Consider the following 25,265-nt stretch of genomic DNA (forward strand, 5'->3'; position numbering starts at 1 on the left):
ATGTGAATGAAGTGAGGTGAAAATAAAATGGTTCGACAGGCAAATGGAGAACAAAAATATCCCGACACTGAACCCAGGTAATCACAGACACCAAGCATCACACAGTTTTAAACGATTTAAGTCTCTCATGCCGACACGCTCTCAAATCATGTCATTTATCTCTCTTTGAAATGAGTCAGTAACAGAAATTCAGACACTGATGAAGCTTGGACATGGACAGGTTAGTGTGGCTGTAAAGTGTGGCACAGCATTTAAAAGAAGATGGCATCGCAACTGGAACTGATTTATAAGCCAGCTTTCATTATCGGGGGGGAAAAAAAATCGTACCAGCTTCTAAATATCCGTTCCTTCATAAACGCAGCATGATCTAAATTGCCCCTTAACTGAGCTATTTGCTTACAGCTGATGGACATAAACAGACCACAGGTGCCTTTCGTTTGTTTTAATTAAATGACTGGTCCTATTTGACTTCATCTCATCTCATTATCTCTAGCCGCTTTATCCTGTTCTACAGGGTCGCAGGCGAGCTGGAGCCTATCCCAGCTGACTACGGGCGAAAGGCGGGGTACACCCTGGACAAGTCGCCAGGTCATCACAGGGCCGACACATAGACACAGACAACCATTCACACCTACGGTCAATTTAGAGTCACCAGTTAACCTAACCTGCATGTCTTTGGACTGTGGGGGAAACCGGAGCACCCGGAGGAAACCCACGCGGACACGGGGAGAACATGCAAACTCCGCACAGAAAGGCCCTCGCTGGCCACGGGGCTCGAACCCGGACCTTCTTGCTGTGAGGCAACAGCGCTAACCACTACACCACCGTGCCGCCCCCTATTTGACTTAATGAATGAATTGTGTTCACTGCATTCTTTCATTTTTCATACATAATATTTCTTTAGGAGTAGACGGCCTTTTGATTTCATAAAACCGTGAAATTTAGTTCCCTCTGAAATTTGGTCATTGTGATCTATGTTTATTTCTGTAATATCTCACAAAATATCAGGCCATTCTATGGCTGGGAAGTTATTTAATTTGAAGGGATTAAAGCAAATAATGTGCATGTCGAGCAGACAGAGGAAGTCCGTGTGTGTGTGCGTGTGCGCAGGCTTACCTTTAACTGTGCACTGACAGTTCCATCATTCTGTCGCTAAACGAACAGCTGATCACACCGAGGTGCTCGCTGAGCGCTGATATTTATTAGTTTGGTCCTGCGTTTCCTTTCCTTCGTATATAACATAACGTCTTTTCTTCTCGCTTTCTTTCCGTTACTGTAGTCGGTCTTTCACGTTTCATTTGCACACTCGCATCCTCCATTTTTCTCTCCTGTTTCAAATTTGTCTCCCACAATGCCTTGCGCGAACGTGGAAAGCCCACCACGTCATGCATGATGCAGTATCTTGTATTGGGTCATGGTGAAGCAGGAAAAAAATAGCAGAGAATTTAGCGCCATGTGGCTCTAAATTAATTAATTGTACTGTTTAAAAGAAAAACCTAATAAAATTGGAAGTCTGTGATTCGAGTTCAGTAGCTTTCGGTCCACTAAACAAAAATAACCAGGTGTCGGGGAAAATTCTTTTTATGACTTCCACTTGAAAAATCTGAAAGGCAGTCTACCTTTAATTAGTATGCTTAATATCAAAAAAAGACTGCATTTAAAGACATTTGCAGTTAGAAATGAATAACTTATTTAAGCTTGACAGTATAATCTTTATATAAAAGTGCAGTAATCCATGCAAATGATATGATTTGAAGCTGCTCAAGTCGAGGTTTGCATTAGTTCGTGTTTTTAGTTTTAACTGTTCCTAAGTATGGATTGATTCATGCCCGGCTTGATAAATGAGGCTCATTTTGTTTTTTATCTGCAAAATAAGGATTAAAGATGTTACCGCCTGCTTAAAACTGCACTTATAATAGACGTCTAAAGGCAGTTGTTGTCGTCCATCATCAAATGTTTAAGCAAAACCACTGTTGGAGTTTTATTTTATTAAATGTAATTATTCGATCCACATTCACTGGATATGAGCAATCACGCACTCTGATTGGCTACTCTACTACTAGGATATCATCTCATATACCGTGAGTAGAGAAAGACAAAATGGCGGCGCATGTTGCTGAACCAACCGAGTATGAAATAAAAACTCTACTTGAAAACAAAACCACAGAAAATAAAAAAGCAACAAAATATGGAATAAAAGTATTTGATGGTAAGAACATATCTTTTTTTATTTTTCAAGGTTTATTATTATTATTATTATTATTATTATTATTATTATTATTATAGCATTTTTCACAAATTGCTCCTGTCATTTCACCAGTTTGTTTACATTCTAAGCGGAAATGATTTTGTCGGACGTTTTTTATGACGATTTCATTTATCGAATTTGCGAAAAATAAAACTAAAAATGCTCTGTTTCTCAAAATCCAGTGAATGTGGATAGAATAAAAGAGTTATTCCATTCAATCTTGTCATACATGGATTATAGCTATCAGCTCATGTATGACTTGATTTCATGGAATAACTGTTAAATAGCTTGTTTGTTTCAGTTACACAAACTGAAGTTCAAAAAAAAAAAATTAAAGAAAGCAGTCCAAAATGTCCATGAATTGAGACCAATGAGACTAACTATTGAATTCGAATGAAACAAATGGCGCCCTCTAAGGGCAGGGATATACTTGATGATCCGAATGCTTCCATGCACGCATCATGGCTGCCACGCGTTCCCAGCCCTCTTTTGATGCGTCCTCTGAGCACGTTGTCAGAAATTAATGTGACATATGGACGAGTTGCTGTATCAGCAAAAATTGAGGTGGTGATGTGTTCATGTTTTGGTCCGTGACATTAGTATCGCTGTTTACTCGTCTGAAGTTATCAGCATGGCTGAACGCTTCGAGGACGAGCTGATAGAGCAGATTAGAAATTATCATCGTCTTAGTGATGTGACTCTCCGTAGAGAAAAACATGCCTGTAAGAACAGCTGGTGTCAAATCGCCAGCTCTTTGAAAGTGTATATGGAGATGTGCAAGATGAAATGGAAGCAAATTCGAGACAGATTTCTCACAATGCCACTTGTTGGAACCCTCTAGATGTACAGAAAGTACGCATGCAAGTACAATATAGTCAGTACACTGTTTGTGTAGCAGCAGCAGCGTCTGTAAGTATGCAAGTTGCCATGGCCTAATGGTTCGAGAAGCAGCTTTGAGACCAAAAGGTCGTTGGTTTGATTCCCTAGATCAACAGGAATGGCTGAAATACCCTTGAGCAAGGCACTTAACCCCTGGGCTGCTCTGGGTATGTTGTACATCCACTCTGGATAAGAGTGTCTGTTAAATGCCTGTAATGTAGCATCAAGTACAGTGGTGTGAAAGTGTTTGCTCCCTTCCTGATTTCTTTTTTTTTTGCATGTTTGTCACACTTAAATGTTTCAGATCATCATCTCATCTCATCATCTCTAGCCACTTTATCCTGTTCTACAGGGTCGCAGGCAAGCTGGAGCCTATCCCAGCTGACTACGGGCAAAAGGCAGGGTACACCCAGTGTTGCCAGATTGGGGGGTTTTAAGTGCATTTTAGCGGATTTGAACATGTTTTGGGCTGGAAAACGTCAGCAGTATCTGGCAACACTAGGTACACCCTGGACAAGTCGCCAGGTCATCACAGGGCTGACACATAGACACAGACAACCATTCACACTCACAGTCAATTTAGAGTCACCAGTTAACCTAACCTGCATGTCTTTGGACTGTGGGGGAAACCGGAGCACCCGGAGGAAACCCACGCGGACACGGGGAGAACATGCAAACTCCGCACAGAAAGGCCCTCGCCGGCCCCGGGGCTCAAACCCAGACCTTCTTGCTGTGAGGTGACAGCACTAACCACTACACCACCGTGCCACCCTTCAGATCATCAAACAAATTTAAATATTAGACAAAGATAACACAAACACAAAATGCAGTTTTTAAATTAAGATTTTTATTATTAAGGGGGGAAAAAAATCCAAACCTACATGACCATGTGTGAAAAAGTGATTGCCCCCTAAACCTAATAACTGGTTGGGCCACCCTTAGCAGCAATAACTGCAATCAAGCGTTTGCGATAACTGGCAAGGAGTCTTTTACAGCGCTGTGGAGGAATTTTGGCCCACTCATCTTTGCAGAATTGTTGTAATTCAGCCACATTGGAGGGTTTTCGAGCATGAACCGCCTTTTTAAGGTCATGCCACAGCATCTCAATTGGATTCAGGTCAGGACTTTGACTAGGTCACTCCAAAGTCTTCATTTTGTTTTTCTTAAGCCATTCAGAGGTGGACTTGCTGGTGTGTTTTGGATCATTGTCCTACTGCAGAACCCAAGTGCGCTTCAGCTTGAGGTCATGAACAGATGGCCGGACATTCTCCTTCAGGATTTTTTGGTAGACGGCAGAATTCATGGTTCCATTTACCACAGCAAGTCTTCCAGGTCCTGAAGCAGCAAAACAGCCCCAGACCATCACACTACCACCACCATATTTTACTGTTGGTATGATGTTCCTTTTCTGAAATGCTGTGTTACTTTTATGCCAGATGTAATGGGACATACACCTTCCAAAAAGTTCAACTTTTGTCTCGTCAGTCCACAGAGTATTTTCCCAAAAGTCTTGGGGATCATCAAGATGTTTTCTGGCAAAACTGAGACGAGCCTTTATATTCTTTTTGCTCAGCAGTGGTTTTCGTCTTGGAACTCTGCCATGCAGGCCATCTTTGCCCAGTCTCTTCCTTATGGTGGAGTCATGAACACTGACCTTAAAGTGCCATTCCACCATTGGATGTATTCTTTGGCATAAAATACAATATATTTTATGACAACATGACTAGACAGTGAAATCTTTTAGCTTCAAAATGATATATCAAACATAATTTTTTTGACAACAACAAGTATATTAATTTTGCAACCAAAGTCACCTACCCTTTTAATTTCCGCGCGGTAGTGAAACGTGATGTCATCGGCAGGTTCCCCTTCTTGTGTACCACGTCACGTGTGACGTGGCACAGATTATCAGCAATGGTGGATAGAACGCGATTTACACTTGTCGATTGCTGTGCCGATAGTCACCATCGACCGTCTCCTTTGGGCATCACTTGCTATTTTCCTTCGCTTCTTTTCCGAAGCTGACAATCGCGTTCTATCCGCCATTGCTGATAATCTGTGCCTCGTCACACGTGACGTGGTACACAAGAAGGGGAACCTGCCGATGACATCACGTTTCACTACCGCGCGGAAATTAAAAGGGTAGGTGACTTTGGTCGCAAAATTAATATACTTCTCATCTCATCTCCTCTAGCCGCTTTATCCTTCTACAGGGTCGCAGGCAAGCTGGAGCCTATCCCAGCTGACTATGGGCGAAAGGCGGGGTACACCCTGGACAAGTTGCCAGGTCATCACAGGGCTGACACATAGACACAGACAACCATTCACACTCACACCTACGGTCAATTTAGAGTCACCAGTTAACCTAACCTGCATGTCTTTGGACTGTGGGGGAAACCAGAGCACCTGGAGGAAACCCACGCGGACACGGGGAGAACATGCAAACTCCACACAGAAAGGCCCTCGCCGGCCCCGGGGCTCGAACCCAGGACCTTCTTGCTGTGAGGCGACAGCGCTAACCACTACACCACCATTAATATACTTGTCGTTGTCAAAAAATTATGTTTGATATATCATTTTGAAGCTAAAAGATTTCTCTGTCTAGTCATGTTGTCATAAAATATATTGTATTTTATGCCAAAAAAATACATCCAATGGTGGAATGGCACTTTAACCGAGGCCTGCAGTTCTTTGGATGTTGTTGTGAGGTCTTTTGTGACCTCTTGGATGAGTTGTCGCTGCGCTCTTGGGGTAATTTTGGTCAGCCGGCCACTCCTGGGAAGGTTCACCACTGTTCCATGTTGTCGCCATTTGTGGATAATGGCTCTCGCTGTGGTTCGCTGGAGTCCCAAAGCTTTAGAAAAGGCTTTATAACCTTTTCCAGACTGATAGATCTCAATTACTTTGTTTCTCATTTGTTCCTGAATTTCTTTGGATCGCAGCATGATGTCTAGCTTTTGAGGATCTTTTGGTCTACTTCACTTTGCCAGGCAGGTCCTATTTACCGTAAGTGATTTCTTGATTGAGAACAGGTGTGGCAATAATCAGGCCTGGGTGTGGCTAGAGAAATTGAAATCAGCTTTCTAAAGATGTGATAAACCACAGTTAATTTATGTTTTAATGGGGGGGGGGCAATCACTTTTTCACACAGGGTCATGTAGGTTTGGATTTTTTTTCCCCTTAATAATAAAAACCTTCATTTAAAAACTGCATTTTGTGTTTACTTGTGTTATCTTTGCCTAATATTTAAATTTGTTTGATGACCTGAAACATTTAAGTGTGAGAAACATGCAAAAAAATAAGAAATCAGGAAGGGGGCAAACACTTTTTCACACCACTGTATATCCCAGCCCTAAGTGAAGGAGTTAATGTGTGACTTCATAGTACCATAGACCTTTTTCTTCATGCAGTGTTTATCACTTTTGCTTCTGGTTGTATGTTGCGTATTTGAAGTCCATATACTGCTCTAATTTTTGAATGTCTGAATGTCAGTAGTGATCAGAAGTGTCCTGTGATGTCGTCCCTCAGGCTCGTTGTCCTTGGTGGTGCCCCTGTTCCCAGACACGCTGGACTGCGTGCAAGCTGTACAGGAGTGTATGGCCCAACCTGAGTGTGAAAAACTGTACAGACAACTGGACTACTGTGTGGATGAGGAAGCTGTGGCCCCACTGGGTCCTGAAGCCCGCCAGGCCTGCGCCGACGCCCAGAATGCCCTGCTGCACCATCGACCCCTGCAGGAGTGCAAATGCCAGCGCAAATCCCGCAAAGAGGGTCTCTGTCTCCGAGTGTACTGGACTGTGCGCTTCCCACAGGGTGAGCAACCAATGCACATGTATGTTCCTGGGTGTGTGGGAGTGTGCATGTGCATATGCATGAATGCTTCATTGGGCATGTGTGTTCATGAGTGGAAATCCTGTGTTGGTGAATATCTAGGGTTTGGTGAGATGATGAGATCATATTCTACAACAAATGGAGTTATGAGATCAGAAGTTTGGGAGAAATGTCATGTTGGAAGCACCAATCTCTTCCTATAAATTACCATTTGTCCATTTCTGCATCGGTGATGTCATTTCCGCACCCACCACCCGCCCAGCTCTACCTACTGTTCAACAACTCCGACCCAAGAGGACTGTATTTGGTGGGGTGTCAGGCTGACTGGCGCAAAGCAGAAGTCATCCATCACTCCAGTCCAAGTTCTCTCAGTTCTCCATATTTTTTACATATTGAATTTGCAAATGGAGTATTAGATTAAAAGGACCAGGCTTAGTGAGATTACAAAGACAAAAAAAAAGGCAGGGTTACTACAAGCCTGATTCCAAAAAAGTTGGGACAAAGTACAAATTGTAAATAAAAATGGAATGCAATAATTTACAAATCTCAAAAACTGATATTGTATTCACAATAGAACATAGACAACATATCAAATGTCGAAAGTGAGGCATTTTGAAATTTCATGCCAAATTTTGGCTCATTTGAAATTTCATGACAGCAACACATCTCACAAAAGTTGGGACAGGGGCAATAAGAGGCTGGAAAAGTTAAAGGTACAAAAAAGGAACAGCTGGAGGACCAAATTGCAACTTATTAGGTCAATTGGCAAAAGGTCATTAACATGACTGGGTATAAAAAGAGCATCTTGGAGTGGCAGCGGCTCTCAGAAGTAAAGATGGGAAGAGGATCACCAATCCCCCTAATTCTGCGCCAACAAATAGTGGAGCAATATCAGAAAGGAGTTCGACAGTGTAAAATTGCAAAGAGTTTGAACATATCATCATCTACAGTGCATAATATCATCAAAAGATTCAGAGAATCTGGAAGAATCTCTGTGCGTAAGGGTCAAGGCCGGAAAACCATACTGGGTGCCCGTGATCTTCGGGCCCTTAGACGGCACTGCATCACATACAGGCATGCTTCTGTATTGGAAATCACAAAATGGGCTCAGGAATATTTCCAGAGAACATTATCTGTGAACACAATTCGCCGTGCCATCCACTATTGCCAGCTAAAACTCTATAGTTCAAAGAAGAAGCCGTATCTAAAAACGATCCAGAAGCGCAGACGTCTTCTCTGGGCCAAGGTTCGTTTAAAATGGACTGTGGCAAAGTGGAAAACTGTTCTGTGGTCAGACGAATCAAAATTTGAAGTTCTTTATGGAAATCAGGGACGCCGTGTCATTCGGACTAAAGAGGAGAAGGACGACCCAAGTTGTTATCAGCGCTCAGTTCAGAAGCCTGCATCTCTGATGGTATGGGGTTGCATTAGTGCGTGTGGCATGGGCAGCTTACACATCTGGAAAGACACCATCAATGCTGAAAGGTATATCCAGGCTCTAGAGCAACATATGCTCCCATCCAGACGGCGTCTCTTTCAGGGAAGACCTTGCATTTTCCAACATGACAATGCCAAACCACATACTGCATCAATTACAGCATCATGGCTGCGTAGAAGAAGGGTCCGGGTACTGAACTGGCCAGCCTGCAGTCCAGATCTTTCACCCATAGAAAACATTTGGCGCATCATAAAACGGAAGATACGACAAAAAAGACCTAAGACAGTTGAGCAACTAGAATCCTACATTAGACAAGAATGGGTTAACATTCCTATCCCTAAACTTGAGCAACTTGTCTCCTCAGTCCCCAGACGTTTACAGACTGTTGTAAAGAGAAAAGGGGATGTCTCACAGTGGTAAACATGGCCTTGTCCCAACTTTTTTGAGATGTGTTGTTGTCATGAAATTTAAAATCACCTAATTTTTCTCTTTAAATGATACATTTTCTCAGTTTAAACATTTGATATGTCATCTATGTTCTATTCTGAATAAAATATGGAATTTTGAAACTTCCACATCATTGCATTCCGTTTTTATTTACAATTTGTACTTTGTCCCAACGTTTTTGGAATCGGGGTTGTATATTGGTAACTTACAGTGGATATAAAAAAATGTACACACCCCGTTAAAATGATAGGTTTTTTTGATATAAAAAAAATGAGACCATGAGAAATAATTTCTAAACTTTTCCCACCTTTAATGTGACCAATAACCTGTACAATTCAATTGAAAAACAAACAAATCTGTTGTGGGAAAAAACAACAACAAAAAAAATACAATAAGCTGGTTGCATAAGTGTGCACACCCTTAAACTAATACTTTGTTGAAGCACCTTTTGATTTAATTACAGCATTCAGTCTTTTTGGGTCGGAGTCTATCAGCCTGCCACATCTAGACTTGGCAATATTTGCCCACTCTTCCTTGTAAAAGCGCTCCACATCGGTCAGATTGCGAGGACGTCTCTTGTGCACAGCCCTCTTCAGGTCACCCCACAGATTTTCAATCGGATTTAGGTCTGGGCTCTGGCTGGGCAGTTCCAGAACTTTTTTGGTGTCATTGTCATGCTGAAAAATGAAATTCCTCTTCATTTTCAGCTTTCTAGCAGACACCTGAAGGTTTTGGGCCAAAACTGACTGGTATTTAGAACTGTTCATAATTCCCTCCACCTTGATAAAGCCCCTGATCCAGCTGAAGAAAAACAACCCCAAAACATGATGCTGCCACCACCATGCTTCACCGTGGGGATGGTGTTCTTTTGGTGATGCGCAGTGTTGTTTTTGCACCAAACATACCTTTTGGAATTGTGGCCAAAAAGTTCAACCTTGGTTTCATCAGACCATAACACATTTTCCCACATGCTTTTGGGAGAGTTGATGTATTGTTTTTGCAAAATTTAGCCGGGCCTGGATGTTTTTCTTTGACCCTACCTCATAGTCCAGACATATGGAGAATACGGGAGATTGTTGTCACATGTAGGACACAACCAGTACTTGCCAGAAATCCCTGCAGCTCCTTCAGTGTTGCTGTGGCCTCTCGGCAGCCTCCGTGACCAGCTTTCGTCTCGTCTTTTCATCAATTTTGGAGGGACGTCCAGTTCTCGGTAACGTCACTGTTGTCCCATATTTTCTCCAGTTCTTGATGACTGTCTTCACTGTGCTCCATGGTATATCTAATGCCATGGAAATGTTTTTGTCCCCGTCTCCTGACTGATACCTTTCAACAATGAGCTCCCTTTGACGCTTTGTAAGCTTTCTGCGAACGCTGGCCTTTGCTGGAGGATGCAACTGAGTAAATGTCTGAACTTTATTTGGGGTGAATCAGAGTCATTTTAATTGATGGCAGGTGTGTAACCCAAAAAGACTGAATGCTGTAATTAAATCAAAAGGTGCTTCACCAAAGTATTAGTTTAAGGCTGTGCACACTTATGCAACCAGCTTATTGTACATTTTTTATTTTTATGTTTTTTCCCCCTAACAGATTTGTTTGTTTTTTAATTGTACAGGTTATAGGTCACATTAAAGGTTGGAAAAGTTTTGAAATTATTTATCGTGGTCTCATTTTTTTTAACATCAGAAAAACGTATCATTTTAACAGGGTGTGTACACTTTTTATATCCACTGTACTTCCCCTTCCTACATTCAGGTCAGTGTTGCATTATACAGTGGGGGAAATAGAATTCAACATGTCAATGACACTCGCCGGCCACTTTATTCGGGACACCCACACGCCTGCTGTTTTCTGCAGTTGTCTAATCAGCCAGTCCCTTGACAGCAGCTCAAATCATCTCATCTCATCTCATTATCTCTAGCCGCTTTATCCTGTTCTACAGGGTCGCAGGCAAGCTGGAGCCTATCCCAGCTGACTACGGGTGAAAGGCGGGGTACACCCTGGACAAGTCGCCAGGTCATCACAGGGCTGACACATAGACACAGACAACCATTCACACTCACATTCACACCTACGGTCAATTTAGAGTCACCAGTTAACCTAACCTGCATGTCTTTGGACTGTGGGGGAAACCGGAGCACCCGGAGGAAACCCACGCGGACACGGGGAGAACATGCAAACTCCACACAGAAAGGCCCTCGCCGGCCACAGGGCTCGAACCCAGGACCTTCTTGCTGTGAGGCGACAGCACTAACCACTACACCACCGTGCCACCCAGCTCAAATCATGCAGATACAAATCAAGAGCTTCAGTATCATGATGTTCACTTCTTCAAACATTAGAATGGGGAAAATTGTGATCTCAAAGTGTGACTTTCTTTCACTGTAGCACTGCGGGTGTTGGTTTGAGCCAGATGGACTGGTTTGAGTATTTCATAAACTGCTGATCTCCTGGGGTTTTCACACACAAACAACAGTCTCTAGAGTTTACACAGAATGGTGCGAGAAACAAAAGACAGTAAGTGAGTGACAGTTCTGTGGGTAGAAACAAACGCCTTGTTGATAAGAGAGCTCAGAGGAAAATGACCAGATTCATGGTTCGAGCTCTTTTGCCAGGATATATATATACAGGGAGTGCAGAATTATTAGGCAAATGAGTATGTTGACCACATTACCCTCTCTATGCATGTTGGCCTACTCCAAGCTGCATAGGCTTGAAAGCCTCCTACCAATTAAGCATACCAGGTGATGTGCATCTCTGTAATGAAAAGGGGTGTGGTCTAATGACATCAACACCCTATATCAGGTGTGCAAAATTATTAGGCAACTTCCTTTCCTTTGGCAAAATGGGTCAGAAGAGGGATTTGACGGACTCAGAAAAGTCAAAAATAGTGACATATATTGCAAAGGGATGGAGCACTCTTAAAATTGCCCAGCTTTTGAAGCGTGACCATCGAACAATCAAGCGCTTCATTCAAAATAGTCAACAGGGTCGCAAGAAGCGCGTTGAAAAAAAAAAGGCGCAAACTAACTGCCCGTGAACTGAGGAAAGTCAAGCGTGAAGCTGCCAAGATGCCACTCGCCACCAGTTTTGCCATATTTCAGAGCTGCAACATCACTGGAGTGTCAAAAAGCACAAGGTGTGCAATACTCAGGGACACGGCCAAGGTAACAAAGGCTGAAAAACGACCACCACTGAACAAGACACACAAGATGAAACGTCAAGACTGGGCCAAGAAGTATCACAAGACTGATTTTTCTAAGGTCTTATGGACAGATGAAATGAGAGTGAGTCTTGATGGGCCAGATGGATGGGCTCGTGGCTGGATCAGCAAAGGGCAGAGAGCTCCAGTCCGACTCAGACGCCAGCAAGGTGGAGGTGGGGTACTGGTATGGGCTGGTATCATCAAAGATGAGCTTGTGGGACCTTTTCGGGTTGAGGATGGCGTCAAGCTCAACTCCCAGTCCTATTGTCAGTTTTTGGAAGACACCTTCTTCAAGCAGTGGTACAGGAAGAAGTCAGCATCCTTCAAGAAAAACATGATTTTCATGCAGGACAATGCTCCATCACACGCATCCAAGTACTCCACAGCATGGCTGGCCAGAAAGGGTCTAAAGGAAGAAAGATTAATGACGTGGCCTCCTTGTTCACCTGATCTGAACCCCATAGAAAACCTGTGGTCCCTCATCAAATGTGAGATCTACAAGGAGGGGAAACAGTACACATCTCTGAACAGTGTCTGGGAGGCTGTGGTTGCTGCTGCACGCAATGTTGATCGCAAACAGATCAAAACACTGACCGAATCCATGGATGGCAGGCTTTTGAGTGTCCTTGTAAAGAAAGGCGGCTATATTAGTCACTGATTTGTTTTTTGTTTTTTTGAATGCCAGCAATGTATATTAGTGAATGTTGAGTTGTTATATTGGTTTCCCTGGTGAAAATAAATGAGTGAAATGGGTATATGTTTGTTTTTTGTTAAGTTGCCTAATAATTATGCACAGTAATAGTCACCTGCACACACAGATATCCTCCTAAGATAGCTAAAACTAAGAAAGCCCTACTCCAACTTCCAAAAATACTCAGCTTTGATATTTATGAGTCTTTTGGGTTCATCAAGAACATAGTTGTTTTTCAATAATAAAACTAATCCTCAAAAATACAACTTGCCTAATAATTCTGCACTCCCTGTATATATATATATATATATATATATATATATGTTATTTACCAGCTGGGAGGTCCGTATGGTGAAATACCGTGACCGAAGTCTTGAAAGTACTGAGCGAGGCCCTCTGGGCCGAGGTCAGTATTTAAGGCCAAGGTGGTAGACCTTAAGCTGGTAAATAATATATTTATTTTTTTCTTTACCAAATTCTAACAGAAAACGAGAGCGCCCGAAAGGGAAAACCGAGCCGAGCCACCATTTTGAATCCTCATTCACGGATGTAATGCAAATTGCTTCCTCCTCGGTATACAAGTGCACTCCGTCTCTTGTCTCGTCTTCTTCCGCTTTATCCAGGGCTGGGTCGCGGAGGCAGCAGTCTGAGCATGGAAGCCCAAACTTCCCTTTCCCCAGACACCTCGGCCAGCTCCTCGGGAAGAACACCGAGGCGTTCCCAGGCCAGCCGAGAGACATAGTCCCTCCAGCGTGTCCTGGGTCTTCCCCGGGGCCTCCTCCCGGGGGGACATGCCTGGAACACCTCCCCAGGGAGGCGTCCAGGAGGCATCCGAAAAAGATGCCCGAGCCACCTCAGCTGGTTCCTCTCGATGTGGAGGAGCAGCGGCTCTGCTCCGAGCTCCTCCCGAGTGACTGTGCTTCTCACCCTATCTCTAAGGGAGCGCCCAGCCACCCTGCGAAGGAAACTCATTTCGGCTGCTTGTATCCACGATCTTGTTCTTTCGGTCATTACCCAAAGCTCATGACCATAGGTGAGAGTCGGAACGTAGATCGGTAAATTGAAAGCTTCGCCTTTTGGCTCAGCTCCTTCTTCACCACGACGGACCGGTAAAGCGACTGCATCACTGCGGAGGCTGCACCGATCCGCCTGTCGATCTCACGCTCCATCCTTCCCTCACTCATGAACAAGTGCACTCCCATGGCAGGAAAAAAAAAACATTTTGCCACCTGTGTAGTCCCCTATTTATACAAAATTGAGTCATTCAGGATTCAGCCATGTTTTGCTCAGCGTTAGCAAGTTACAGGTTTTTATCTTTCTCCTGAAATGTTTTCTTTTATTTCTTCTTCCTCAGGGTAGTAAAACTCACTTTTGCTGTGAAGACTGTCGTTATTGCTATCCATGATGTAAAATTAATGCTATTCTCCTGAGAAATGCTGGCAAAAATGTATAATATTTTTGATAATCATAAATAAATCTTATAAAAAAGATACATGTTGACAAAAAATGCTACTATGTTTGTTGTCGTGAACGAGCGAGTCGCCAGAGGTCCGTAACCGGGGTCCGTAACTGGGGTCCGTATCGCAGGATACGGACCTGCTCGCCAGCCAATCAGAGTGTAGGATTTGATGGAAACCGCACCGCGAAAAAAAATAACAGCAAACAGAAGAACACATTGGGTTCCACTCCTGCAGCCAAGAACAGGAATCTTAGAATCAAGAAAGAACAAGTTCCTATTCAAATGGCTGGTGAGTGTCTATTTCTAACAAACATATTTCCAGTGCAGCTATTAATATGAAATGTTGAGCATACATTGGTATTAGCCTAATAAAACTACACAGAAAAAGAAATCGTAATATTCCAAAGTATAACGTTCTGTGCAATAAGGTGGATTGACACAGGAAAAAAAGTACAGTGTTGTACAGTAAGAAACCCAGCTGATTGCACTAATTAAATCTCTTACATGTGCTAAGTTAGTGTAAATTAGTGCTTCCAGTTTTCGAAAAAGTGAAACCCACCTTTGAACGCAAGGAAACAAATCATTTGGCACACCAAGCTGTCATGCAAGAAACATCTCACAATTTGGAGAGTCAAAGAGCTCTCTCAACACCTTCACACCAAGATTGTTGAGCAGCACAGCAACAGCACTGGATTTCTCAACTCCTAATAAATGTTCCTAAAAGCACCACTGTGACTATTATTTGCAAGTGTAAGGAAAATCACTCAACCATCACCCAGCCTCGCACAGGAGCTCCTCACTGATTTCTGAGTGGGCAGTAAGAACGTTAGTCAGAAGAGTAATCCGAGAGCTAAGGACCACTCAAAAAGTGCTCAAGAAAGAGCTGGAAGCAGTGGGTACATTTGTCACAGAGAAAACAATGCATAGGCAATGCCTTCCACAGCCATAGTCTTCATTCTCAATCACTTCATTACTGAAGAAAAGGAACGTTGAAGCTTGTTTGAATTTTGTCCAGAACATTTATACCCTGTCCACACTAGGGATTTTGTACCGATACAATACTACTTTCGTACCGCAACACCTGTCCACACTAGCAACTATACCGGTACTGTAGCGGTATAGACCCTTTTCAGTCACGTGACCTTCGTAAACGCGACCACCATTTTGGACATGTAGCGGACTTCGGCTCGAATTGGTTTGAATGCGAGGAAGGCGACAAACGGAGAACATACAAGAAAAAGGAGCGAGATGCAGAAAACACCTTCGCTATCCAGCGACGTAGGGCATTTACAGGGCGAGCAGAGGGAGAAATAACAACAGTAACGACACATTAGCAACGCCGTACAGAAATAACGGTTTATGGCACAGACCCTTTCGGTTCTCGCTCATCTAGCTGCTACAATGACTGCTTAGACTGCAACAATAATACCTAACACACATTTAAGTATCCGTCGTAAAGACGTGAAACTCGTCGAGTGACAAGTGTGTTCACTGATAAGTTAACACAATCTAAAAGTAGACATACCATCACACTGCCCTGGCGCTGTGTACAGTTTACCTTCTATGGTTTGTGCACTCACTATTTGCCATTACTTTCTCCAACCGTCATTACAGATTACAGGGAACGGCCTGGATTTAAGAGACAAATACATGTTCCTCTTATTCTGAACACTTATTTGTAGGCAGTGCTTAATTTGTAAAGTGGGAGGTCCCGGAGCGCAGAGGATGAGCTGCTCCGGTGCGGAAAAAAAGAGAGGGGGGGAGGGGGGCGCGGCGTTGCGCTTCTGGGCGTGTTTTGTAATAACACTGCAAATTAAGTTCATCTGCAGATATTTTGTGGATGTCGTTTCATGAGAGAAATCACCAACAAGACAGATATCAAAATCAGACATTAACACTAAATAAACTTGCATTTTTTTATTTAATTATTATTATTTTTTTTTTGTTACATAGTCAAAAGAGGTGTCGGATCACCGGATCCAGTGTAAATAGCTGCCGGAGCCAACGCCCGAGGTTCCGGAGCGCGCTCCGGCTTGCTCCCCCTCAAATTAAGCGCTGTTTGTAGGACATTGCCTCTGATCTGTCCTACAGTCTACCAACAGCAAAGGAACACAACGCTAACTAATAGCTACTACAGAAGAACAAAGAGGTTATAATGGGTTATTTTAGCCTATTTGGTTACACACTCGCCGCCACAGAATGTTAACAGCAATGTAATGCCTTTTCTGGCTAATTTTATTCATCTTACCTCCAACAAAGTGGTCACTGCACAAGCGTTGGTATGCCGCTATCCATCTTCTCCATCGGTCAGCATCTACCGGGATCCGATAAAATGATAACCCTTGCCTTGTTTGTTGATGGTTACTACATCCAGGTGCACAACAATATAGTGGCATGATGGAAGTCTTGCTGAAAATAAACACTTTCTTTGCTGCCGTTCCTCAATGTTGGCTGTGGTAAACTACTGGTAGTACATGTCCAAAATGGCGGCCGCGTTTGTCGTGACGTCACGTGAAAAGGGTCCATAACTGTATCGGTACGAAACCCACAAATGTATGGGTTTCGTACCGGTACAGTATCGGTACTGTAGCGCTTCGCTGTAGTGTGGACTTTTGCATGCGCAAAGTCACACACCTCAATCGATGTCTTCGCTGAATAAAATAGTGAAGAACGGAGATTCGTTTTCTTTGTTTCTTTCTCAACTGCTTCGCGCGTTTTATACGATTCGACTGAATAAATGACCACCAGAAATACAGACTGTACACTGACAGCAAAAAGCACACACACGTTGTTTCATCCGCCATATTCTCGGAAGGAAGTTACTCGGTAACCACGGAAACATTTCGCGCACGCGCATTTCAACTACTGTGAAAGAAAACCGCAAACATTTCTCGCTAGTGTGGACAGATGCACTAAACTGTACCGGTATACTTTGTATCGATACAGTTATACCACTTTCGTACCGGTATATATGTGAACACAGCATTAGAGAAGCGTGTAGATTACTGGGACAATATAGTGTGCTCAGACCAGAAAAAAAAAAATCAAACTTTTCAAAGGACCTTGTTTGGCTTTGTAAATAGCCCTAAAAACCAAGTTCAACCAAGTTCAGAGGTGGAAGCATAATAATAATAATAATATTGGCTGCCGTTGAGTGGTCTATCACACATATTCCATTCAGCTAGCATGATATCGAACGAATCGAAGATGGGTAGCTGAATGGAATATATCTGATGTACCATGAAAAAAGCCAGCCAATATTATTATTATTATTATTATTATTATTGTAATACATACACACTCTTCATATCAGCATTCTCGAAGGCCAAAGCTAGCTTACCTGCGACTCGGTTCTGTTAGCGCGGCAGTCCAGTTAGCTTCCAGCTGGTGTAGCAGTAACGTTAGCGAAGGCCGACACTGGCTTACCTGCGACTCGGTGCTGTTAGCGCGGCAGTCCAGTTAGCTTCCAGCTGGTGTAGCAGTAACGTTAGCGAAGGCCGACACCGGCTTACCTGCGACTCGGTGCTGTTAGCACGGCAGTCCAGTTAGCTTCTAGCAGGTGTAGTGCTAGCGCAGGCCAATGCTAGCACAATTAAGTCAATTATTATTATTATTATTATTATTATTATTATTATTTTCCCTGTATAATTTATTTAGTTACTTTTAAAATCAACACTGACAACTACACATGACGGAGCAACCTGGCAGCCAAATTTCTCTCAAAATCTTTTGCTTTTAACTAAGCAAATCTCGCAGTCATGTTTATTTACAAACTGTCACTCGCTAGTGTGGGAGCTTTACATCTCCGACGTGTCTCTTTTCCAGTTTTTCGATGTCTGGTGGTATGTTTTTCTCTTGTAAATATGTGTGAAGAATATCTAATGAAGTTTTCGTTGCCTTTCGGGTGTTCAGCACGTCTTTAGTTTCAGTTTATTTATTTAGTGCTTAAACCGAGCACTGGATTTAGCCTCGTCTTCTGTTTTTCTCGGCCGACAAAGAAATGATTGTGCGCATGCGCAGCAGAAAAGTTTTGTCATTGGATCTTCAGGTGAGCTCTGACATGTGACGTCGTGTTGTCTTGACAACATGCAATATTATAACAATATTGCACACTCATTCTCCATTGGGGAGAGCGGCGAAATACACGGAGGATAAGCGATATGATCACAATATTGCATGCCATCAATAAACCCACTAGAAGGGAATAGAACACGTTTTTATTCCATGGAAAAAGTGGCCTGTAGGTATAATAATTAATAATAATTTATTGACTTATAGTGTGTGTGTTACATTGTATATGTTCATATATGCATGACAGGAAATAAATAACAATAAAATATAGTTAGCCTGTCTTACACCCGGGTCAAACGCCACACCGCACGCAGGCCGAACTCAAACAATAGGTTTTGCTCACCTGCATCTGGCTTGGCCCATGTAACACGGCACCCGACTCGGGCCTATTCCATTATTTTCTGCAATCCATTATCCATAACCGCTTATCCTGTTCAGGGTCACAGGCAAGCTGGAGCCTATCCCAGCTGACTATGGGCGAGAGGCGAGGGACACCCTGGACAAGTCGCCAGATCATCGCAGGGCTGACACATAGACACAAACAATCATTCACACCTACGGTCAATTTAGAGCCACCAATTAGCCTAACCTGCATGTTTTTGGACTGTAGGGGAAACCGGAGCACCCGGAGGAAACCCACGCAGACACGGGGAGAACATGCAAACTCCACACAGAAAGGCCCCCGTCGGCCACTGGGCTCAAACCCAGAACCTTCTTGCTGTGAGGCACCAGTGCTAACCACTACACCACTGTGCTGCCCTCGACTCGGGCCCACAATATACAAATAACTATAAATATTACACGAATTTCACTTAAATATATAAAAAAGTACAGTACTGTACAGTAAGAAACCCAGCTGATTGCACTAATTAGTTCTCCTAACTGTGCTAATTAGAAATCATCTGCATCACGGTATGGGGCTGTTTCTCTTCTCATGGTACAAGCACAATCCAAATCATCAAAGGGAAAATGAATGGAGTCATGTATTGGAAAATTCTTGAGAAGAATCTGTTGGCATTTCCTAGGATGGTGAGGATGAGACGAGGATGGACTTTCCAGCATGACAGCGATCCATTAATGCCAATATCCGCTCAACATTTCATGTGACTAGCTGCACTGGAAATACAGTAGCAGTCAAAAGTTTGGACACACCTTCTAATTCAGTGTTTTTTCTTTATTTTTATAATTTAAATAGCTTCATGTCTTAAAGTAATGACGGATGTCGCTTCTCTTCACTTAGTCGAGTGGTTCTTGGCATAATAGGGATTACTACAGTTGTGGATGGAATAGGGCTATTTACTGTATGTTTATTAATTAATTTGTGCTAGCAGTGCTGGTGCAAATTGTTGCTCTCACTCAGGATATTTCTATTTTATTATTATTATTATTATTATTCTCCTAATGTTTTTTAGGATGCTATTTCTCCCTCAGTCATCACCAAGTTTCACATGAAGAACACCTCTGGGCCAAATTACATTGCTATGACTTTTGGTGCTGATCTGGATCACTGAACTGGAACGATCCATGAAAAACAGGATTCTTTTCAATCACTGATAACTCTGTCAATTATCATGATTTTTTTTCAATCAGTTTTTTTATTTTGTTCAAGGCGGTAGGACGTAACTTTTCCTCACTAAGCGTCATTCTGTATCTCTTACCCTTCCAGCTCTATAGAGTTCTGTGACCAGACGTCCCAGTTTGTAACAGCTAGCACAAATTACCGCGACTTTAGTCAAATTCTCTATCTAGTTTATTATTTACTATTGATTGTTTGATCTCAAGCGCATTAAGAAGGCAAGAAACTCATCCACTAATTAACTTTTGATGAGGCACCTGTTAACTGAAAAGTATTCCAGGTGACTACCTCATGAAGCTGGTTAAGATAATGCCGATAGTGTGCAAAGCATCATCAAGGTAAACGCTGGCTACTTTGAAGTATCTAAAATATCAAACATATTTTGGTTTTAATACTTTTTTTTGTGTGTGTGTGGGCGGCACGGTGGTATAGTGGTTAGCGCTGTCGCCTCACAGCAAGAAGGTCCGGGTTCGAGCCCCATGGCCAGCGAGGGCTTTTCTGTGTGGAGTTTGCATGTTCTCCCCGTGTCCGTGTAGGTTTCCTCCGGGTGCTCCGGTTTCCCCCACAGTCCAAAGACATGCAGGTTAGGTTAACTGGTGACTCTAAATTGACCGTAGGTGTGAATGTGAGTGTGAATGGTTGTCTGTGTCTATGTGTCAGCCCTGCGATGACCTGGCGACTTGTCCAGGGTGTACCCCGCCTTTTGCCCGTAGTCAGCTGGGATAGGCTCCAGCTTGCCTGCGACCCTGTAGAACAGGATAAAGCGGCTAGAGATAATGAGATGACTTTTTTTTTTTGTTTACCACATAATTCCATACATGTTCCATAGATTTTCATACCAGATGCTCAGATTATGGATTTTGAGTTCTACCTGCTGCATTACACTACCAAGCCTTCGTATGCAGGAAATATAAACCAAAGTGAAATTGGACCGAGGGAAGTTACTGTAAATCTGACATGAAATCATGTACACGTAACCCAAAATGGTCCATGTTCCAGGCCTTCAAAATGTCCATGATGTGCATGTTGTTTCAGCTAGGTCTAAAGTGTATTTTTGGACCAGAATGACATGACTTTTATGATGGATTTGCAAAACAACTTTCAGTAATTTAATTTGATGCCTCATTGATTTGTTGGTGCCATGCCAAATTTGTTTTTAGCACTGTTTATTATGTCAGAATATTAGTCGACGATACTCTGTTTCTAACATGGGACCAAGTTTAACCTGGACAAAATGTTCCCAACAAAGCTAGAACTGTGGGTGACACATGATAGTCAGTCATAAAATGTGTTTTTATTCTTTCTCACGTGGGCGGCACGGTGATGTAGTGGTTAGCGCTGTCGCCTCACAGCAAGAAGGTCCTGGGTTTGAGCCCCGGGACCGGCGAGGGCCGTTCTGTGTGGAGTTTGCATGTTCTCCCCGTGTCCGCGTGGGTTTCCTCCGGGTGCTCCGGTTTCCCCCACAGTCCAAAGACATGCAGGTTAGGTTAACTGGTGACTCTAAATTGACCGTAGGTGTGAATGTGAGTGTGAATGGTTGTCTGTGTCTATGTGTCAGCCCTGTGATGACCTGGCGACTTGTCCAGGGTGTACCCCGCCTTTCGCCCGTAGTCAGCTGGGATAGGCTCCAGCTTGCCTGCGACCCTGTAGAACAGGATAAAGCGGCTAGAGATAATGAGATGAGATGAGATTCTTTCTCACCTCTGAACATGCAGTGTTGAAAACATGGAGACCAGGACTCAGAATCAGTCAGTACATGGACAATGAATGGACGCTCTCGAATGTTGACTCATTTCCGCTTCTGGACAGTAACTACACGGTAACTTTTAAAACGAGTCCCTGTCTCAAGTCCTCCAAAACCAGCCTCAGTCCAACACATTCATGGACGATGTTAAAAGTGTCAAGTCAAGTCAAGTTTATTTGTATAGTGCTTTTAACAATAGACATTGTCACAAAGCAGCTTTACAGAATTTGAATGACTTTAAACATGAGCTAATTTTATCTCTAATTTTTCCCCATCAGTGGCAAGGAAAAACTCCCTCAGACGGCATGAGGAAGAAACCTTGAGAGGAACCAGACTCAAAAGGGAACCCATCCTCATTTGAGTGATAACAGACAACGTGATTTTAACAGTTTTAGCATGAAGTCAGTTTCGTTGATGTTATAAACTCTTCATTGATGGAAACTTGAGTGCAAAACTGTTCATGACAACTGCAGTCCTAAAGTTAGCAAGTCAACTGTAGTCCTCAGCTATAAAAGCATTACCGTAAGAGTCCAGAGCGTCTTCCAAGTGTGACTTTCAACGGTCCATATGGGGCCGTCCTCTACTGATGAGACTCCAACCAGACACAGGGCACCAGGATGGATCAGGCAGGTCCGAGGAGCAGAAGAGGTCAGCATCTCGGTCTCAGGATTGACATGTAACTCAGAGGGACAGATTTGGGGGGGAGAGAAGAGGGAGAAAACACAGGTTGTATGTTATGCCCAATGTAACCTGAATAAGTAGGAACAGTATACATTTTGCGCTGAGTACAAGCAGGGACTCCAGCAAAACTAACTATGACAGCATAACTAAAAGGAGAGAGCCAGAAGGTAACACAGGCATGAGGGAGCCCCGGGACATAAAGCAGCAGCCACTACACCGTCAACAAACTCGAGTGAGCAAGCGAATGGGGACTGACAGCACCCATACATCCCAGTTTACCAAAACACTCTGTCTGACGACCCTCCAGATCTACTCCTTTACCTCATAAACACCATTAACAAAAGGCTTGACTAAACAGATATGTTTTCAGCCTAGACTTAAACGCTGAGACTGTGTCTGATTCCCGAACACTACTTGGAAGGCTGTTCCATAACTGTGGGGCTTTGTAAGAAAAGGCTCTGCCCCCTGATGTAGCCTTCACTAAAAGTGGTAAATGTATCCCATAGGGGCACTACTGAGGTGATTATTCGTTGATAGTTATTGGATCAGCCAGCGAAAACGGTGCAAAATATCACACACTTTTCAACGCCATTTCTACGCATTCTGTAAACAGAGCATCTGGTACAAAAATCCTGTGGTGCAACACAAATATTGCAAGAGCTGGTAAAAGCTGTGCAAACGTCACATAACAGAACATAACACATGATGACATAAGACAAGATAACGCAACCTAAAATATCATACACAACCTAACACAACATAATGTAAAATGAATTGCAAACCAATGGCCTAATGGTTAGAGAAGCAGCTTTGGGACCAATAGGTTGCTGGTTTGATTCCTCGGACCAGCAGGAATGGCTGAAGTGCACTTAAGCAAGGCGTCTCACCCCCAACTGCTCCCCAAGCTGCTCTGGGTGCGTTGTATGTCGCTCTAGATAAGAGCATCTGCTAAATGCCTGTGATGTAATGTAAAACCAGTTTTAACTGGTACTGTTTGTTTAAAAAGTAATTGACGTGTTGAATACTTATTGTGTATGGACATCTGCATGCAGCGAATGAATGTTAAATCTGCTTTTATTTCATTCATAACAATATAAAATTCTTGATGATTTGTCTCGCAAAAATGGTTAAACATTCTCTCTCCAGTTTCAGTATCAGCGATCATCTTTATTGACCTTGGATGCCGTATAAAAGAGAGCTCTATCAGTAAAGTATTTATAATATCCATTCAAAGAAAACAGTGAGATTCAAACCATGTATCATTGAAATGATTTCTATATCCTAATATGCTTGTCTCAGAGTGGTGAGACGGCTGTGTGGAGAGTCAGGATCGAGTTTGTCAGAGGAGAGACAAGCCGTCCCGTAAAAGAAGCGCTTTTCAGCCACTGTCAAATGAAAATGTCAAGTGTTCAGCCCTGCGTTTCAAATTGCGACTCGTATCTTGGCTGCGGCTCGCAGCTGCGTGATTACACCGTGATGCACATTGTGCCAAAAACACTCATTTGCATTGTGCTTTTTCTGCATGCGAGATCGTGATAAGAAAAGTGATGCATTATAATTTCGATGTCGAAGAGGGAATATGAGGCGTTCGCTCATATGGTGTGTGTATGAGTGTGTACGTTGGGCGGGGTGTTAAACGTGGCATGCGGCTCGGCGGGAAGGATATCATATGCATGGAATACTTGTCTGTCTGATTTTAGCTCATCACGCTTTCTCACCGAGCAAATAACCTCCCTCAGACACGTACACTTTCCCCTTGGAGGAAAAGTCTTCTAAGTCTAGATGATAACTCGGCAATATTAGTTATGTTATTAAGTGTTATGCATCATCATAGAGCCATCATATAATCCCTGTAATTTGATTAAACGCAGCAGCTCTCTTAATTAGCTGTAACGATAAGGTAATGGAGCGCTTCTGCAGGCTTAATTACGATGGAATATTCCGCCACTTGTTTGGCTCCAAGTGTGTGTCTCTGCACTGATAAGACTGAATGTGTGTCTGTTGCAGGCTATGATGACATTGAGACGTCCCCGTACGAGGACATTGAACTGGAGCTCGTGAGAAATAGCGAAATAACAAAACTGGCCTCGATTGTGGCAGGTACTTCACATCTTCAGCACTCAGCATCAGATACATCAACCATATACAGTTGTGGTCAGAAGTTTACATACAGTGACATGAATGTCATCTTGGATATGAATGTCATGGCAATATTTGGGCTTTCAGTCATTTCTTTCAACTGTTCTTTTTCTGTGGCAGAATGATTGTACAGTATACAGCTTTAATAAAAAAAACACTAGAATTTGGTGCACAAGTTTTAATTTTCTTTGGGTTTTCTGATATCAACACAGGGTCAAAATTATACATACAAGGTCAAAATTTTACATACGCTCACTTAGATTATTAATTCAGAGGTGCTGAAACTTCCAAAATGTCTCTTGTCTTGCCAAGGCCAAGGTCTCTTAACTTCCTGTTAGTGATCATGACTGACTACAGCTGGTAGTGTCTCTGTGCCTTCATAAAAAGGGTTTGTTTACAGCACTCATTGGATTGACCAGCACAGTAAAATAGGAAAGTCCAAGGAGCTCAGTGCAGATCTGAGAAAGAGGATTGCAGATATACACAGCTCCGGAATGTCTCTTGGAGCCATTTCTAAACAATTGCAAATTCCAAGATCAGTTCAAATAATTGTATTCAAGTTATTGTGAGGTGTAGTCACTTTGCCAAGCCACTTTGCTTCAAGAAAACCCAAACGGTCACCCTCAGCTGAAAGGAAATTGGTTTGGATGGTCAGGAACAACCTGGGAACCACCATGGCCCAGCCCTGCCATGAACTGGAAGCTGATGGATCACTGTCTACAGTTCAGATCACCATGGACTAAGAGGCTGCTATCCAAGAAATAACCCCCTGCTCCAAAATTGACACCTTCAAGCTGAACTAAAGTTTGAAGCTGACCACATGGACAAGGAAAAAGCCTTCTGGAGGAAAGCTGTA

At 43.0% G+C, this 25,265-nt stretch overlaps 1 protein-coding gene across 1 annotated transcript in view; it reads left to right on the forward strand.

Moving 5' to 3' along the window:
* gfra3 (GDNF family receptor alpha 3) overlaps window positions 1-25,265 on the forward strand; it is a 139,326-nt gene that overhangs the window by 88,429 nt on the left and 25,632 nt on the right. The window contains exons 2-3 of the mRNA XM_060910759.1: window positions 6,656-6,940; window positions 24,278-24,370. Of these exons, the coding sequence (XP_060766742.1) occupies window positions 6,656-6,940; window positions 24,278-24,370 (378 nt within the window). The remainder of the gene's footprint in view (window positions 1-6,655; window positions 6,941-24,277; window positions 24,371-25,265) is intronic.

The sequence above is a fragment of the Neoarius graeffei genome, chromosome 2, assembly GCF_027579695.1.
Source record: "Neoarius graeffei isolate fNeoGra1 chromosome 2, fNeoGra1.pri, whole genome shotgun sequence".
Lineage (NCBI taxonomy): Eukaryota > Metazoa > Chordata > Actinopteri > Siluriformes > Ariidae > Neoarius > Neoarius graeffei.